Source organism: Leptosomus discolor, chromosome 18 (genome assembly GCF_034619465.1).
Source record: "Leptosomus discolor isolate bLepDis1 chromosome 18, bLepDis1.hap2, whole genome shotgun sequence".
NCBI lineage: Eukaryota > Metazoa > Chordata > Aves > Leptosomiformes > Leptosomidae > Leptosomus > Leptosomus discolor.
In genome coordinates this window covers 8,988,953-9,006,023 of record NC_141408.1, presented here as the reverse complement: position 1 = coordinate 9,006,023, position 17,071 = coordinate 8,988,953, and the positions used below count along the sequence as shown (strand labels likewise).

At 43.6% G+C, this 17,071-nt stretch overlaps 1 protein-coding gene across 1 annotated transcript in view; it reads left to right on the top strand.

Moving 5' to 3' along the window:
• Positions 1-17,071, top strand: part of VPS53 (VPS53 subunit of GARP complex) — a 66,329-nt gene that overhangs the window by 22,531 nt on the left and 26,727 nt on the right. Inside the window, exons 8-13 of the mRNA XM_086475071.1 lie at positions 5,045-5,123; positions 6,353-6,496; positions 7,635-7,777; positions 8,470-8,611; positions 10,199-10,300; positions 13,707-13,801. Coding sequence (XP_086331197.1) covers positions 5,045-5,123; positions 6,353-6,496; positions 7,635-7,777; positions 8,470-8,611; positions 10,199-10,300; positions 13,707-13,801 — 705 coding nt within the window. The remainder of the gene's footprint in view (positions 1-5,044; positions 5,124-6,352; positions 6,497-7,634; positions 7,778-8,469; positions 8,612-10,198; positions 10,301-13,706; positions 13,802-17,071) is intronic.

Here is a 17,071-nt window from a genome sequence, read left to right as displayed (position 1 = left end):
GTGAGTTTTGGTGGAGCTCCAACAGCAAGAGCCCACCCTTCTCAGCAGCAGCAGGGGAAGGCTCAGCGGTGACTAAGCTACTAGATCTCCTGGGGTCTTGGCTTCATTTGGGATGTGACAGCTAGGTGTTGAGGGAACGAGGCCCTCCCTGTTCTAGGGGCCATGGCCGTCTCTTGCGAAAACCTACTCTTCCCACTTTACAGCAGGCTTTATTGCTCTTAGATCACACATATGATGTTTGCTTAACGGCCTGTAGGCCTGTAGTAGTGCTGAGCACAGCTCAGAGGTGGAAACAGCCTGTTAATGTTAGGGATGAACCTTCGCAATGATACAACCACATCTGGTAGCATTTCTTTTCTGTTTGAAAGTTGCAAATCTATCACCACCATCCTCTTGATGCCTGAGATGACTTTGCTCATTACAGAGGTACTTGAAGGAGCCTTCCAGGCACAGTAATTAATTTTTTTGGTGACTCCCTTTGCTAAGACAGCAGCTGGCTGCCTCTGCTGTTTAGTGGTGGAAACAGTGTTTGAATGATTTGTTTGTAGTATTTTCGTGTAAATCTGTTGGACTTTCTTTACGGTATAGATACCTCTTCCAGAAAACCCAGATGGAATCCATGAAATGGAGCAAAAGAAAAATCCACCCTAAATCTAGAGAGAGAGATGAGGCCTTGTTTTAACAAAGCATTTGACCGTAAGCGTTTGCTTAAGTGAACATGAACATCAAGGAAATGTAAACATATGTCAGTGCTTTTCTGGATTTAGGCTGCTGTCTATTCCAACCTCATGCTCAGAAAGATAGCTTGCTTCATTTTCTTCCACAGTGGTAATGCCCTTGGGCAGAAACCTGCTGCCTTTGGCCGTTTTAAGGCCAAATGTAATTTAAGCCTTGGTCAAGAATTCTGGCTGGTTTTCCCTTTCTGATAGATGATTGTTTAATACTTTTGTAGTTGCTGATAATTACAGAAAACAACTCATGCTGCTGCTAAAAGGCACAGTGGTTTTGAGTCACGCCAGAGAGACTGGCAAGGACATGGAAGAAAAGTTCTTTTGTTTTATTCTCCCTTCAAGATAAGGATCTGAAAAGCTCGAGAAATTCTGTTCCTCCTATTTTTAGAATTGCCTCGGCAGGGTTTTCCTTCCAGTGTTTACACAGGGAGAGTTGCACCATCTGGTAGCGATAGAAGCGGCTGCTTGTGGGGTGAAAGGAGAGCTGCACCCAGGGTGCTGCTGGGATCTCTTTACTGCTTTGACATCCAGGCAGCAAATTACTGCAGGGAGGTCTACACACAGTAATGTCTGCTTTGGAGTTTGACTACACGTGTACGTATTAGGGCCCAATTTGGAGTTGACTTTTCTCTCTCTTTGCTTGGAAATACTTTTGTGATTCATGAAACATCAAAGGAAGTTTGCCTGGCTTCTCGCAGTGCTATTTTTAGACTGTGAAATTGCTGGGGTTTGATATCTTATTAATTTGGTTTAATGGTGCAAGTGAAGCCTCTTGGATGTTTGCAAAGGCAAGAAATGCTTTAGTAGATGTTGGCACAGACCTGTGACAGTAACTGAAGTCTATTATATACAATAAGTCTATTATACAGACTGCTAAATGAGCAGGTTCTGTTGCTTTCTTTAATAAAGAGCCTCTCTTTCTTGACGTGAATGGAGTGAAGCCAAATATGAATGGGAAACCATGGGAAGGAAAAGTGCCTGCTCAGTGGTGTTGGATGTGCTCTTTGTCATGGGGTATTCAATTTAGGTTCCTGCTCCTAGATGCTGTGGAAACTAATGATGTGTTTTTAATGTTGCTTTCCACCTGTTCTGTCCCTTTGAAAATAACCAAACAAAATCCCGCTGTAAGTATTAATTGGAAACCTGACTGAACTCTCAATTAATTGGCTTCTTGTGCTGATCCAGTTGAGTACTGATATAAAAATGTCACAATTCACATCCAAATGTAAATATTTTCCTAATCGTGTTCCTAAAACAACCTCTTATGTGGTGCACTGGAAGTTGTTTGTTGTAGTAAATAGCAATATTTTGTTATCTGTCAATTCTCTTCTCTCTGTGGAGGGAGCGTGTAATTATTGGTCACAAACCCACCCATGAAAGTGGTTGAGAAAGCGTAGCAGATAGTGGAAAAAAGCCTGGAAAGTATTTAGGAGAAAGATGATTATAAGTTTGCACAGAAGAACAGGCTAGCTCAGCCTTTTTTTATCTCAGCAAGCTGCCAGGCGTAGTTTAAGATTTCTGGTAGCTTTGGCTAAAGGAATTGTGGTTTCTAGTAATTTAACGTCATTTGAAACATAACAGTGGGTTTTCTTGTTTTTATTTTTTTAAAGATGGGGGAAAACAGAGAATTAAAGCCACTAATAATAAAACAAATGTCAGAGAAACAAAAATCACTGATACTTGGGTAACCAAAGGTTTTGGCACATGCAAGCAACCCCAGGAAAAGGCAATTCCCGGTTGCGGTGAGCCAGGACGGCTGCTGTGGTATCCCAACACACTGCTGGGGGGAATCTAGTCAGGGAAAGATATCCTTATCAAACCAGCCTGAGCAGGGTTCCCAAATCTGTTATCAGCCGAGAGTGCCTGGGGCTGCTGAGCCTTGGTGGGCAATTCACTTTCTGCCACTGGTTAAACACGTGCACTTATAAACGTGGGGAAACGGTCCTGCAGCGGTGAATGCGAGTGGAGCAGCCGTGGGGTTGAGGCTTTTATCGCTGCAGTTTCCATTGTGTGAAGATTATCCTGAATTATTGAAAGGCTCACAGCTTTCCATGGGGAGCAATAATCTCTAGTGGCTAAAGGAAGTGCCTTCCTGTGTTCTCTGCCTAAAGCAGTGGCTCTCTAAAGAGATGGCATAAAGGATTTCGTGTTTCTGGGTGCAAGCTTGTGGAAACAAAATAATTGTGTGTGTCTGTGTGTGTGTGCTTATGTAAAGAGCAATAGTTACTGGAAGGGCAGTGAGGCTCCCTGTCATTGCTCACACATACCTAAACCTTTGGCTGCTTTGATATCTCTGCCCTATCCCTATCTTACAACATATGAATTAAAAAAAAAAAGTCTAAAAGTAATTTTCCCTGTTTGCTTTTGAGAGATTTCTAAATAGGACAGATTTTTTTTTTTTTTTAAAAATACATTTTCAACATCCCAGTTCAGAAAGGCGTTCCTGCAAGTTCCTTAATTTAAGGATATGAGAATCCCCGTTAAGACTATCCTTAAGTACTTTCCTGAATCGGAGCCTAAGACAGCAAAGCCCGTGGACAGGGCTTTTAACTGTTTGACAGTGCCTCTTTTAAATTTGTTGAGTCTTTAGGAATCTGGCTGCTGCTCTTTTCAGTGCCTCCATTGTGCTTGACTGCAGCTGTTGTCAAATAGGAAGGTCCCTGTAGCCGGTCATAAGGAAAGAAGTACCACAGCTAATAACTTCCAGTTGTTTATACAAACTCATTCATTTCTTCTAATACTAAAGACTTATTGTTTCTTGATTATTTAAAAGATAAAATTTTTCAATCCATGTTTAGTGTCTTTTTTCTTCTTTTTTTCCCCTCCTCTTCCTTAAGGATCAAAGGATTTGGTCCTGTGATGCTTTCTCACATGAATTACTAGTGCTTACTCGTACAATTTAAGCAGGATTATACCTGTAGCTGTGGCTGCTGGGCTGGATTCCTCTTTACTGCTTAAGTGACCCACTCCTATTTCGACGTACTAGTGAATCCCTTTTGTTTCACAGTTATGAAGGTGTTAACAGGGGATCTAATCCTGGAAGAGTAGAGGAGTTTCTAAACATTCCTGTGAAACAGAGAGCTTCAGTGAGAATTAGGGTTGACATTGCAGGCAGGAAGCTTTTCCGGCAAAATCCCCATAAATAAATCCTGGATAAGGCAGGTCATACATACAGTTAAATCACAGATATAAAGTTGTATTTCAACCGTCACTTTTAAAGGACTAGAATTTTCTGCATTTGGCACCATTAAAGAATCCAGCCTGTTCTCCAGCACTGTCAGGTCATCTTGCAGTATTTCACCACTAATGGACCTCAAATGGGAAGATTAAAGCAGCAGATCATTCCTTGATAAAGTTGAGGAGTCTTAAACAAAAAACAACAACAACAAAAAAATCCAAAATCTTCTCCCCACAGTCTGGACAAACACTTTCACAAAAGTAAACGTAGCCACTCTTTCTAACCTATCAATCTCAGTGGAAAAATCCACTGCTTTGAATGATCAGTTTAGACCTTAAAGCGTTTCCAGTATAATAAAAAGTGATGGAAGAATTCAAGGGCTGCAGAGGGATATAAGTGCCTAACTGTTTGTTTTGGCTCTTTCTAGTATGTGTAGGCATTTCCATTTCCCTGGAAGTATCAATTAAGCTGTATTGACTTTTATTTCTGGAAATTGGAAGCTTTATTCTCTCAGCTAAATAAAGAGCGAGATTGTGGTTTGTTCAAAACTTTTTTCGCCCATTTCATACCTTTGCTCTTTTATGCTTCTTAAGACACGGAGGATTTATAGGATAAAACCGCAGCCAACAGTATTCACGTGGATGTGTTTAAAAGTAGGTCAGTGCACCTGGAACTGTGAAAGGTTCACGATGAAGACTGAGACATTGTGAAGCTTTTTATGTGTTAGAAACGTTTTTGTTGAAGTGCCATCTACATGCACGAATGTAAAGATAGATTGATCGCACTGGTGTTAAAGGGACCCTGCTGATTTCTCAGCTGATTAACTGGCCCTTACTGAAGTACTAAATTGCAGCAGGGCAAGAGCATCAAGGACATGTTCGGCTACAGCTCAGGGATTGATGCTGTAGAGCTGGAGTTGTCCTGCCGGTGTCATTCAGGGAGCAAACGCTCTCCCAGTTTTGACATCCAGGCCTTCTTAGTGTGGATATTTTCTCTTTAGCATGCTTTTTTGGCCCTTAAAAACCTTCATGTAGCTGTTAGCATTTCAGTCTGCTTTGTAGTAATGTTTGCAGGCAATGAAACGGGGTTGTTGTACCATCACCAAAGCCCTTGCTTCCTCTGTCCCCTCTGCCAGGGTGAAGGCAGCGCAGAATGAGTTGGGACAGCAGATCCTGGCTGATTTTGAGGAAGCCTTTCCTTCTCAAGGTACAAAGGTAAACTTCCCACTTCCCCTCTTCCTCCCATTGAAAAGTGTTGCTGAAAACTATTGATTTGTGATTGGGTTTAGTCTCGTTTTACACCTAGATTTGGTCTCTCTCTGTTTCAGGAATTATTTTAGAAAGCAAACAAGTCTCCCAAGCTGTAGGGTGCTAGGTGCATTTCTCACGGTTTCTGTTGAGTGAATGTGGGAGAGAAATGACACCCTTCCTCTGTTGTGCTGCACGTTTCTATTGCAGTGAGGTCTGCAAGCCGGTCAAGAAACGCCCCAAGCAATTCGTGTGTGGCCCTGTAGACCAGAGCGGGGTTCCCTCGGTGTCTCCCGCAGGTTACTGGTTATTTGTTGGACACAAAAGGTTTGTGTTGTGTTCAGGGAAAGCCAAGCACAGGCTGTCTGTTGGCATGCTGCCACCAGGTTTGTCTCTGGTTTACTCAGGCAGCACAGATACAAATCTGAGCTAGGACTAAGGCACCAAATGTGCTTCCCCAAAATTACGCATCCAAATGTTTGTTTGCAAACAATGTGGGGAGTATGTGTGAATTTGAATTTACTTTGAAGAAAACACTAATTCTGTCTTCCAAAGTACCAGCTCTGCTGGTTTCTTCATAAAACTACCAAGTACTGAAATGAATAAACTGTTTGGAACAGGTCCTTGGTGAAGGGCAAATCTGTGTCCACATGAAGCATTTGTTTTAAAAAATGTTTCGAAATTTTCTGTCTTTTCCACTGACATCACAGTGTGTGCCAATACATGCTACCAGCAGCTGTTACTTTGTGTTGCAAATTGGTCCCCTCTAGACTGTTTTTTCCCCCATTAATTTGGCCTTGAGGTTTGCAGAAAAGGGGTTTGCTTGTCCTGCTTGTCAGCCGCTTCTCTTAGCTGTTCCTCAGAGGATCTAGGGTGATGAAAGGCTGTGCGACAGTGATGGGACAACAGTTCTTCTGTAGATGGAGCTGGCAGCTCTTCTGCAGTAGGGAGCTTCCTGGCTGCTGAGCTGTAGAACAACCTTATAGCCAGTGAGATGGAAGCAGCTTAGCCTTCATCCAACAGAAGGAAGACGCCCAAGTGACAATAAAGAGTAGCGGAGGAAGCATCAAAAAGAGAAGAGTAATGGGAAAGGATGAAAACAAAATAACCTGGATTCAGTACAATTAACAATCACATATTCAATCACATATTCAGCTATTTAACCTTAAATTGTTTGTTCCTGTTTGTTTTGATAGAGGCCTGGTGGACCCAGCAATGTCCTACGTGATGCGTGTCTAGTCGCTAATGTCCTGGATCCCAGAATCAAACAGGAAATCATCAAGAAATTTATTAAACAACATCTCTCAGAGTATCTGGTCCTTTTCCAGGAAAACCAAGATGTAAGGGAAGCTCAGCAAGCTACATTTGGATTTTGCATTTTGCTCTGCTGGTGTTCACAAACTTCACGTTTCCACAGGTTCCTGTGGTGAAGTGTTTCTAACCCAAGGGCTCGAAGCAGTGACTTGTGGGTGTGATGCGGACTGGCTGATGAGTTGGGAGGCAATGTCGTCTCTGCCAGGGTTACTTCCTCCCATCTTAGACCTCAGTTGCATAGATCAGCACAGGAAATGTTTTCCCTTCCTATAGTAAATAAGTAAATCCAAGTTAGATATGCTTTCTGCCCTGTAAAGGGTTGAAAAATTAAACTGTGAAAATTGCAAATCCAAAACTTTGAAAAATAACATCACCTCCTCTCAAACAAACAAAAAAACCCCAAAAATGCCTTAAAAGGTGGGGAGGGATTTCCAGGAATTGCATCAATCTTTGTACCTAATTTTTAAACTTCCTGATGCTAACAGCTTTTTAGAATTTTGCTATAATCATCTCAGTTTTCAAAAAAAAAACCCAACCACCGCCAAACAAAACCAACTTTGGATCAAAATGTATATTAGCAATTTTGAAATTTTAACAGCTTGTGACAAAGAGGAGAAAAAGGCTGAAATGCTTGATTTTAAATAGCATTTTTCCATCAAAGTTTTCTGGATTAATTTTTCTACTTTTTGACCAGAAAACGCTAATACTGGGGGGAAAATATCCAATCCTGCTCATGTTGTAAGAATTCTTGTAGAAGTTTGTGGGTCCGCAGTTACCAGGGTGTGAAAACGTGAGAATCCCAGAATTCCTGTGTTCTCATCCCACTGTTGACTTTAATTTCTCTGTCTGCAAAACAAAGAGGGGATCAAATGAATTATTATTGGATTGAGTTTTCAATAGTACCTCCATGATTTAGGAGTACGGTTAGCCTCATTTTCAACAGAGCTTGCTCTCTTAATTCACACAAGATAGGGTTTTCAGTCTGGCATGTGTTTAAGCACTTTGAAGAATGACTGTTAGCGTTCAAAGTATTATTAATAGTGGTCAGTTTAGCTTTGATCGATAGCCCAAGCTGCTCTGCGAAGCTACGGCAGCACAGTTAAGCAGTCAGGCTGAGTATTAGCAGCTGCTGCTGTTAAAGATGCTGTTCTCCATCTCACTCAGGTGGCCTGGCTGGATAAGATTGACAGGCGCTATGCTTGGATAAAGCGTCAGCTGGTGGACTACGAGGAGAAGTATGGGCGCATGTTTCCCCAGGAGTGGTGCATGACGGAGCGCATCGCTGTGGAGTTCTGCCACGTCACGAGGTGAGCGCCTGGGGAGCTCACGATGCCTCCCAGCAGTCATCACCCTTGAAACAAAACGTTGGCTTGTCTTTTGCCACGTTGATCGAATATCCGTGGAACTCTAAAGGCAGTCTGCAAATATCTATGTAGAATTTTCCATGATTAAAAGCAAGTGAAGAGTAAAAACCCTGAGAAGTGTCACTAAAACTGCGTATACTCTTGAGCGAGTGAGACAATGTGGAAATCAATTTTCAGTGTAACAGAGATAAAACTCAGTAATGTTACAGGGTGAGTGAAATAGCGTGAGCTGACTGTGGTGTGACTGCATCGGACCGTGCTCTGCCAGACAGAGACAGGGGACCAGAGGAAGGTGCCAGCTGGAGTCCCCATAGCACCATTGCCTTTGTTCTGGGACACCAGTCAGAGGCGCTGCGCTTCCAAGGTTTGATACTGCGGGCTTTCCTGGCTGCAGTGGTGCGCTGGCTGTTAGGAGATGGGGTCCCGTTACCCCCAAAGCTCTAAACGACTGTGGTTATGTTTGAAGTGTGATCTGTAAAGCAGTTTTACCTTAGAGAGCATCTTAGGAATTAGCTTGAATTTTGTGATGAAAGTCTCTCTAGAGAATAGACTGAATTACAGTGTTAGGTTTCAGATATTGCACTTTATAGAAAATCACATTTGTTTTTTCTGTTTCCTCCCCCTCTCTCTTTCAGGACAGAGCTTGCTAAGATAATGCGCACAAGAGCAAAGGAGATTGAGGTGAAATTGCTTTTGTTTGCAATTCAGAGGACAACCAACTTTGAAGGACTTCTGGCTAAACGCTTCTCAGGTTGCACTCTAGCTGATGGGACAGTGGTAAGGGGATTTCTAAAGAGCGACGCTTTACTCAGCAGCTTCTTCGGGAGAAAGAATCCGTCTCGCGCATAGCTATGGTAGTGGGAGACTGCAGAAGGTGTCACCTGCAGCCTCCTCTTGCACTGGCAGGTTTGGGTGTTTAGTGTGACTGTGCTCAGTGACTTGTAGTTGGGAAAATGATTCTTGATCTTGCAGGCTGTGGTAGAGAGGATGGCACAGGGATCACAAGAAGGAAAGTACGCTGGTTGTGTGCTTGTTTGGTTCTCCTGGGCACTGTGCTGTTTGCAACTGAAGCCACACGGCTATGAAGAACCACAAAGTAATTATGGCGTGGTGACTGCATTATAATGTTGGTTTTCTGCATGTCGATGACACATTATAACTAAAAGTCCCCTCTTCTCTTCATTTCTAGTTACCACACCTTCACCACACGGTACCAACTTTCAATCCCACATTGTCTGTTGGGTTAGACTTACTTGCAAAGCCATTGGTAGCTTCTACTTTTCAGTGTCCCACTTGGCAGATTGTAAAGGCAGAGCCAAGAGAAACAGCTCAGTGAATATCTCTGGGGTCATCTTTGTGCTTTTTCTGCCTGCAATCTCAGCCAAGAGCTCTGCCAGCCAAGTGCCCTGGGAGCACTGAGTCCACGTATGGCTCAGAAGCCACTGGTTTGTTTGAGGTTGGCTTCTCTGTCCAGCTGGTGTCTTGAAGCCTACTTGGATGTGTTAATTCAGCCTACGAGGCAAGCCTGCTGGACCCACTTGTAATTTGCTGTGGATCGCTAGGTGCTGATGATTAAAAAGAGAAGCCCTATAAGTTTTTCCTCCTGGCTGAATTTAGATCTCTCAAGAATATGGCTTTATTTCTCTGACAAATTTCATACAAAATTTGCAGATTTAATTAAATTGGCTTCAGTGGGTTGTTATCCCTTTGGAGAAGGTAAGCACAGAAGCTGTTACGACTGAGAAAAGCAGAAGGGGAGGGTGTGGCTTGAAATAAAAGAAAATCCTCTCTGTCCCCCTTTCTGAGCTGCCTAGAAGTTGTGACACTCTGGATGTCATCATCTGACCTGTTTTATAGACAAAATGAAAGCCATAATTATAAATGGTTATCTGGTGAGTGCACAGTGGGGACAAGCAACCTGGTGGGTGCAGTCGTGCAGGATTTATTGCAGCAGCAATTTTGAGGCCTGCTGTCATGGTCGTCCTGGTGGACACCACGTGCTTTGGAGTGTGTGGTTTGAGAGAGTGGGAAGTTGACGCTAGTCCAAGTGCCCCTTCCAGGGACGATTCAGGCAGAGCGGGTGAGCATGGGTGTGGGAAGAGCCGGCTGTCAGAGGGTGCTGAAGATGAAGTGTGCTGGTGGAGCGATGGAAAGGGAACCCGACTCTAGCCCTGTAGCAGGAGAGAGTATGCTCTGACCTTGATGGAGAGGCACCACCTAGCACTCTGCAGTCACCTCGGTGCTTGCAGAGGCAAAACTGCTGAACAGTGCTCTGAAGGACTTAGTAAAGCAAAACATGGATGCAGCTGTGCCAGAGGGGACAAACCAGACTGTTCTCTAAGGAGCTTCCTCTTTTTTTTACAGAAAAAGCCAGAAGTGCCACTTCCCCCCACCAACCCGTTTCTGGAGGATGAAACTGGGACAGAGGCAGATGAGATTGTGATTGAGAAAAGTGACATGGACAAAGTAAGTCTTTGAAGTTCTCCAGTTGTCAGTGAGGCAGTCTCTGTGTCAAAATCTCTGGTGGTGCCTAAGCTTTTCCCATCACATTGATTTGAAAGGTTTGTTTTCACAGCAATTAATTTAGTGCAGTTTTGGTCCCCTGTGTAACATGCAGGCTCCCAGTACGACCACGGTTTGCTCTGGCTCACTTCACTGAAACCAAAGCAATCTTTATTTCAGTTAATTGTGCGGAGACAATCCTGCCACGTGAGAGTGAGTTGGATTCTGTTCTAGCCCATACAGCAACAGCTCAAATGTAACTACAGGATTTCTGTCAAAGAAAGATGAACTAGCACAGTTGGGTTTTCAGATCCCAGAAGAAGCTCCCAGTACAAACGGTTGCAATCCATATTTTGCCTTGTCAGCCAGGCAAACTAAGTCTGGAGTCACCAGGCAACTCGCTGAACTTTCAAGTGTCAGTTTTGGATTTTCACTCCAGATATATTACTTCTGGGATTTTTATCTCTGTAGTGCTTTTCATCCACTACCTCTGCAAAGCAAGCGACACCTAACCGCTTGTAAAAGCACTGGGTTTCCAAAGCCCTCTGCAAACATTAAAGGAGTGAATAGTAAACGCAATTGTTTTAATTGGCACCAATATCAAAGCCTGTGAGCCCCATATTTTTTACTCACCAGATGGACATTTTCTAGGTGTTCAATTGTAAGTTGCTTGGGGAAGGTACTACCCTGTCTTTGTTTGGTGAGTTTACAGCCCTGTAAACAGGCCGTTTACAGGTGGTATCCTGATGGATGGGCAGGGCCCTACTCAGATTCCTGCCCCTGGGGAGTTTGTGGGTGGTAGCTCTTCACCAGCACGGTTTGGTGCCCTGCATCCCCTCCAGATTTTCATACAAGCAGGGCAACCCTCTGCCTTCCACCCACGGCAGAAGTCCTGAACTAGAATGATTAAGCAAAGTTTTGCTCTTTCCATTAAAATACAACCTGGACAGTTGATATTGGCCAGACTTTATCAATGATCTAGAAGACAGGTTGGGAACTTGGGGAGACACCTCTGTGGTGTATCTTTAGTGAAGAGCTTGCTTTCCACTGTCGGTAATGGCTGGGGAAGGGTTGGCTCTGATGGGCAGTGCTGGGCTGAGAGGCATCCTTGGAGAAGTCAATAGTGCTAGAAGGCAGGTGAAGTGATAAATTGAAAAGCCTTTTTAGGTTGTTTTTAGTGAACAGTGGAATGCACTGCCCTGGCCAGAAACTATTGAGGTGCTTCTGAGAGTGGATCTGCTCTGCTTCTTGTACGAGGGAAGGCTGGTACGAAGCCATCTGTCGAGCCATCCCTTGAAATGCCGTTTGTGGCGAGGTTGTCCTCTTTTTCTGGGTGCGCCCTGTGTTAATACTCACAATGCCGTGCTGGGCTCTGCTGCAAGGGCGCCTCTCTGCTAAATGGGAGCCCTGTAAGCCCCAGTATTTTGGTTTCAAAGTGCCAGCATCTGGTGGGTAGTGCTGGTGACTTTATGTTGGAGATCTCATCTTCTCCTGTCACTAGCTGAAGAAAAGAAGCGACAGGAAGGGTTGAAGATGAGTGGTAAAGCTCTTCTAAGACACTAGTCCTGAGAATTCAAGACACTTGGGAGTATAAAAGGGAGCACAAGAGTTGGGGGGGAGGGAATCCATGTTAAAAAAGAACCTTTTAGTGATCCTAGCAGTTCGTTTTAATCTGTTTACTTTGGATAGTAATGAAAGGAAACTGAGCCAGCTGCAGACCTCCTTACTGTGACAACAGTAACCTTTTATTATTTCCATCAAACTCAAGGAGGAAATAGCTTAAACATCTGCAGCTTTTGGACACAATTGCACACTCAGAAGTACAGCTTCACTGCTACTGTTAAAAGATTTAGTATTCTCTCCAGCAGACGTGCTGGGAGCAGCATGGTGCAGAGACACACGCGCGCACACAAAAAACCAGTCCCGCGTTAGGAGCTGACTCTTCCAGCCTGGTAAATCATAAACATCATGAATCTGCAACCTTGTGTTGGCGCTGCCATCCTGGAGACTTGGCAACTGGAAGGTTTCTGTAATTACCACCTATTGTTTTCCTCCCGGCTCCGATGAGCGTGCGCATCCAGCAGAAAAGGGCAGGCACTGGCAAAGGGGCTGGGGTGGAGAATGCTGGGTAGTGGCTCTGTCCCAAAGCTGTAAAAAACTTACATTCTCCAGTCATGCTCTTAGAAGGTTAATGAAGCCAGTCTCATAGAGGTGGTCTGGTCTCCATAAAACCGTTTACTTGCTTTAGATTTGCAGCCATATGTTAGTATTCATTGTGTCTTTGAGTCTTAATTATTTCTGAGAAATGTTTACCTTGTCATTCTTCACTATTTCTGCAAATGACTTCGTGCCACCTCCTCTGTCATTTATGAGAGTATGTCCTTTAGGCTCTCTTGTTTTGCTTTTCTTATGCTAAAAAAACCTTTCAACTGGAAAAATTCATATCTTCATTGGCTGGGAGCTGGTGCTGGCTTTTTTCGGAGAGAGGCAACAATTCCATTCCAGAGTCGCTGCGGCCCTCTTTGCAGTCAGTGAAAAATTGTCAGCTTGCTGGCAAGCAACAAGAAATATTCTCTATTAGCAAAAAAAAAATTATAAATCTGGCTGTAGGGCAAAGCTGAGCTTGAAAGCCCTGCCCAGCCTGGTACTTAAGCATGCACAAGTTAAGCATATGAGTAGTCCCAGTGGCTTTGGTGAGGTGCGCATGGCCGCTGTGTAGAGTGCTGTACTAAACTAAAATGAGAGTCAACCGGGTGACTCCCAAATGGCACATGTGCTTAATGCTCTAAATGTGATTTTAAAATAGAAGTCTTTGCATCCCCAGAAACATGTTTCACAGCGAAAGCAGACCTGTAGTGTTGCCCGAATAATTTGAGCTCCTCCAGTAATTGTGTGCTGTTTATCTAAATAAAATTCATCCAGATGAAGCCTGTAACTTTGAGTTATTATCCTTAATGTTCTCAAATGCAGGGATTTTTCAGTGTTACTTCCAGATAACTGCTCCATTTCATTTCAGAGGTGACTAGTGGAGTTACTGTTCAAAGAGTTCAGTGAGGTTTTATTTACAAACTGCATTAAGATTCTTCTACTGAAATCTGGTAGCATGGAACAGCCTTCTTTTTAAGGATAAGAATATTTTACAAGTGAAACGATAATTCCTTGGAATACTAACAGCTCTGTAAACAGAAGAGAAAACCCGGACATACCGACCTCATATATACTGTCAATTATATGCCTTTGATTATATGACAGCAATTTTATGTGTTGTAATATTTCTAAAGACTTAGAACCTTCTGTGCTGTTGCATTACTTTTCCTGGTAGGTCTTACAGCGCAGGTTTGAAACCAACACTCTGAATGTTTTCTTACAGACAAAGAAGCCAAAGGTCCCTGACAATCCTTTTCATGGCATTGTTTCCAAGTGCTTTGAGCCTCACCTTTATGTGTATATTGAGTCCCAGGACAAGTGAGTAACCACCATGCTCTTTTGGGTTGGTTTGCTTTTGAATGTGTATTGCAGGTGCATTGTACTAGATTCTGTACTCAAGCTGCAGAAAATTAATTTATTGAAAGTCTGTTTTCTAATTTCATCAGGAGCAGTATTCGAGGTTTGAGAAAGAATGAGTGGGACCTTTACTTGGGCAAAAATGAGCGTTCGGAGAGCTGTGGGTGTTGGTTTCATCTGTAATTGCAAAGGCCTGAAGGAATGATGCCCGCTGCTTTTCTGCGGCAGAGGCTTAGTGTTTCTGAAATTGCTTCCGTTGCCTCTGCAATTCCCACTGCAGACATATGCCTTTCTTTCGTCTCATGTCTTCCACAAATAGTAGGTTTGCTTTTTCTGTAAAATACACATGTGGCTTTGTGGCAGAGGAGTTTCAAGATTTGCTTTATACCAATAAGTTATTCAAGATCCTCAGATGAAAGCTGCTGTAGATGAGCTGGCTGTAAGATAACATTATCGTCGCTCACAGATTGGGATTTTGTCGGGGGCTTTAGTCCCTGGAACCCTTCTTCGTCTTCCTCTTTGACTTGCAGCAAAATAACTTGAACTAATGGAGCTTTCAGCTTTGAGCTCTGAGAAGGTTTTGGAGCTCTCACCACACTTTCTTGTGCATCTTGATTCACACCAGGGTTTAAATAACATCTCTGTAACAGCTGCAGTGCCGACTCGGAGAGGACATAGTTGAAAAAAGCTTCAATACAGCCTTTTATTGCAAGTTAGTGCCTGGAAAGGAGAAAGAGGTGCCTGCTTCACGTAACTCATCTGACCATGCCCTTCTATCTTCCAAGGAGTTACACATGAGAGAGTGCGTAACTCGAGGCTCATAGTGTCCTGATTTTGTCCAAACTCCCAGAAAGCCATCTTGAAAAAGCTTTCCCGTGTCCCATCAACCTTTTATGCTTTAAAAAAGGCCAAAAAAAAACCCCCTTGCACAATGGTCTGTCATGCTGGGTTTAGGTTCTGCTCTGCAGTATAACAAAGGGAAACAGATATTTCCCCCCTCCTGCCCTCAGCCAACTGAGCACTAACTTGTTTGAATATTTCTTCCCTTCTCACTGGGGGCCATTTAATCCCCATTTTGGTAATTCTACCCCGCTGCGATCCTAGCCCTTTCAGTTGCTTTTTTTTTTTTCCTTTTCCTTTACAATCCTGAGATGTTTTGTATTAGCTTTATAGCCACAGGCCACAAGCAGTTCAAAGAAAAACTGCCACAGTATTCCCCGTGCTGCCCCTGTCTGCCAGAAATGGCTTTCCTTTATGATTTTCTCTCTTCTTCCCCCTTTGATTGAACTTCTGAGGGATCTGTTGCTGATGTCTGAAAAGGAGGAGTTGCTTAGATAATTAATTATATGTTTGGGCTCTGAATAGTGAGAGGAGTGTGACAGTTTTGTTCGTCATTGCCTTAAGTCCGTGGCAGAAAGCAGCCTGGACCTTTTCTCCTGAAAAATTGTTTCCATACCCATTTAAAGAAGCACAGTGCCAAATTCTGTTGCAATTTAAGAGGAGATACCTGAGAGAAGGACTTTAGAGATGCTGCTCTCTACCCTTAGCTGCAGTGTAAATATCAGATTTCTTAACAGTGAAGCAGATTTCATTTCTGCCCCTTTGGGATATGCGTCTTTAGCTCTTCTTTGTTGGTCTGCTGGGGCGATGGAAGCATACACGCGTGAGCTAAGCTGTTCTGCTGGAGGGAGGGAAGAGCTCTGTCAGGTCTGCAGTGTTGAGAATATGCAGAGCTGTGGTTGTGTGCGCTAAAATGCATTTGTGCGTTCAGATTGTGCGGAAAACTGGCACTTTCTCTTCGCGGTGTGTGTCTGTGGCCTCCGTGAAGTCCATGGAAACTATCCTACGAGTGGTCCAGGTGTCTCAGTGCTCTTGCCGTTCCCCAGTGCCTGACAGATACCAACTGTTCGCATCACTAGAGAGAGTGACTTACTAAGCACCATGTTCTTCTCTCAGGCTGCTGAGGAGTTGCCTCGTTCCTCTCGTGATTGCCAGAGATGCAGAAAAAACACTGATTAGGTTGAGTGAAAGAAAACAGGAAGAGGAATGCAGGAATGAAAGGATTTAAGAACCAGAATAAAATGTCCTTTATATGATTTCATTTCATATTTTCCTCTTGGTTAGATTTGGAGAGTTCTTGCTCCCAATAAATATGCTACTGTTAGGAAATACCACGTCTGTGCTACCGGAGGATTTTCTTGGAGCTTTTTTGCAGAGTCTGTAGAGAAAATGTTCATTTTCTGTAGCTCTCCTGCCTTCTTCATGTTTCATCTGCCAGTAGCATTTTCTGCCAAATTCTTTGTGCTCCCATTGTACCACACAAAGTTTGTTGGCTTTCATATTGGATTTGGGCCAGCTGAGACTAATGTGAAAGTTTGATTGACACCGACTGAGGTCTGCATTAATAATATATTAGTTCCCTTAGTGCACAATATCCTGATGTTTTGCTTGTATCAATCCCATGCTGAAATTAAGAGCAGTCCTCATGGCCTGCCTTTGACGGGCCGTTTGTCCAGGTTAGGATCAGAACAAACATGAAGCTCTAGCGCTGCTCTTTTGGACAGCTGCTTTTGCTCGTGCATCCCAGTTGACAAGACCTTGGGGGACTGGGAAAATGTAGATACATTTCACTTTGCCTTGGAGAAGAGGAGAACATGTGGAGTAAGCATAAAGAAACAAAAGCCATTGACATTCCTCACTGTGTCTTGAGACTGAGAGAAGGAAGGGAAAAAAAAAAAAAGTGGCTGGTGAATGCTAAGAAAGCTTCACTTTGTTGCCCAGGTGGAGCAAAGCGCAAATGCAGAGGTGGAAATGCAGCTGTTTAATTTAGTGGGACTTGTGACACGGAGGAAGCCACGTCTGCTTTACTTGAGAACCTGAAGGAACGCTGCAGCTTGCAGCACGTGTGAGCCCTCCTGCAGCAGCCATCTGCTTGGCTCGCCTGCAGCGACGGGGGGAGGTATAGTTTGCTTCGCTGTGGTCGAACACAATCAATGCTTCGGTTCAGCGTTCAATTGCTCGTGCCAGTGTAGAGATTTATCACATCAGTTGAGCAGCCTGATGTTTTTACAGTTCTTGTAACAAAGCCGAGGAACTGTGTGCATCTGTGGAATCAGAGCTATGTGAAGTACTGAAAGCAGCAAGCAATAAGCATGAAAAAAGGGGCTACTTGTCTTTGCAATAACCTGTGAGCTTAGCTTAAGCCAAAGAACCTTGCTTCATGATTTAAAG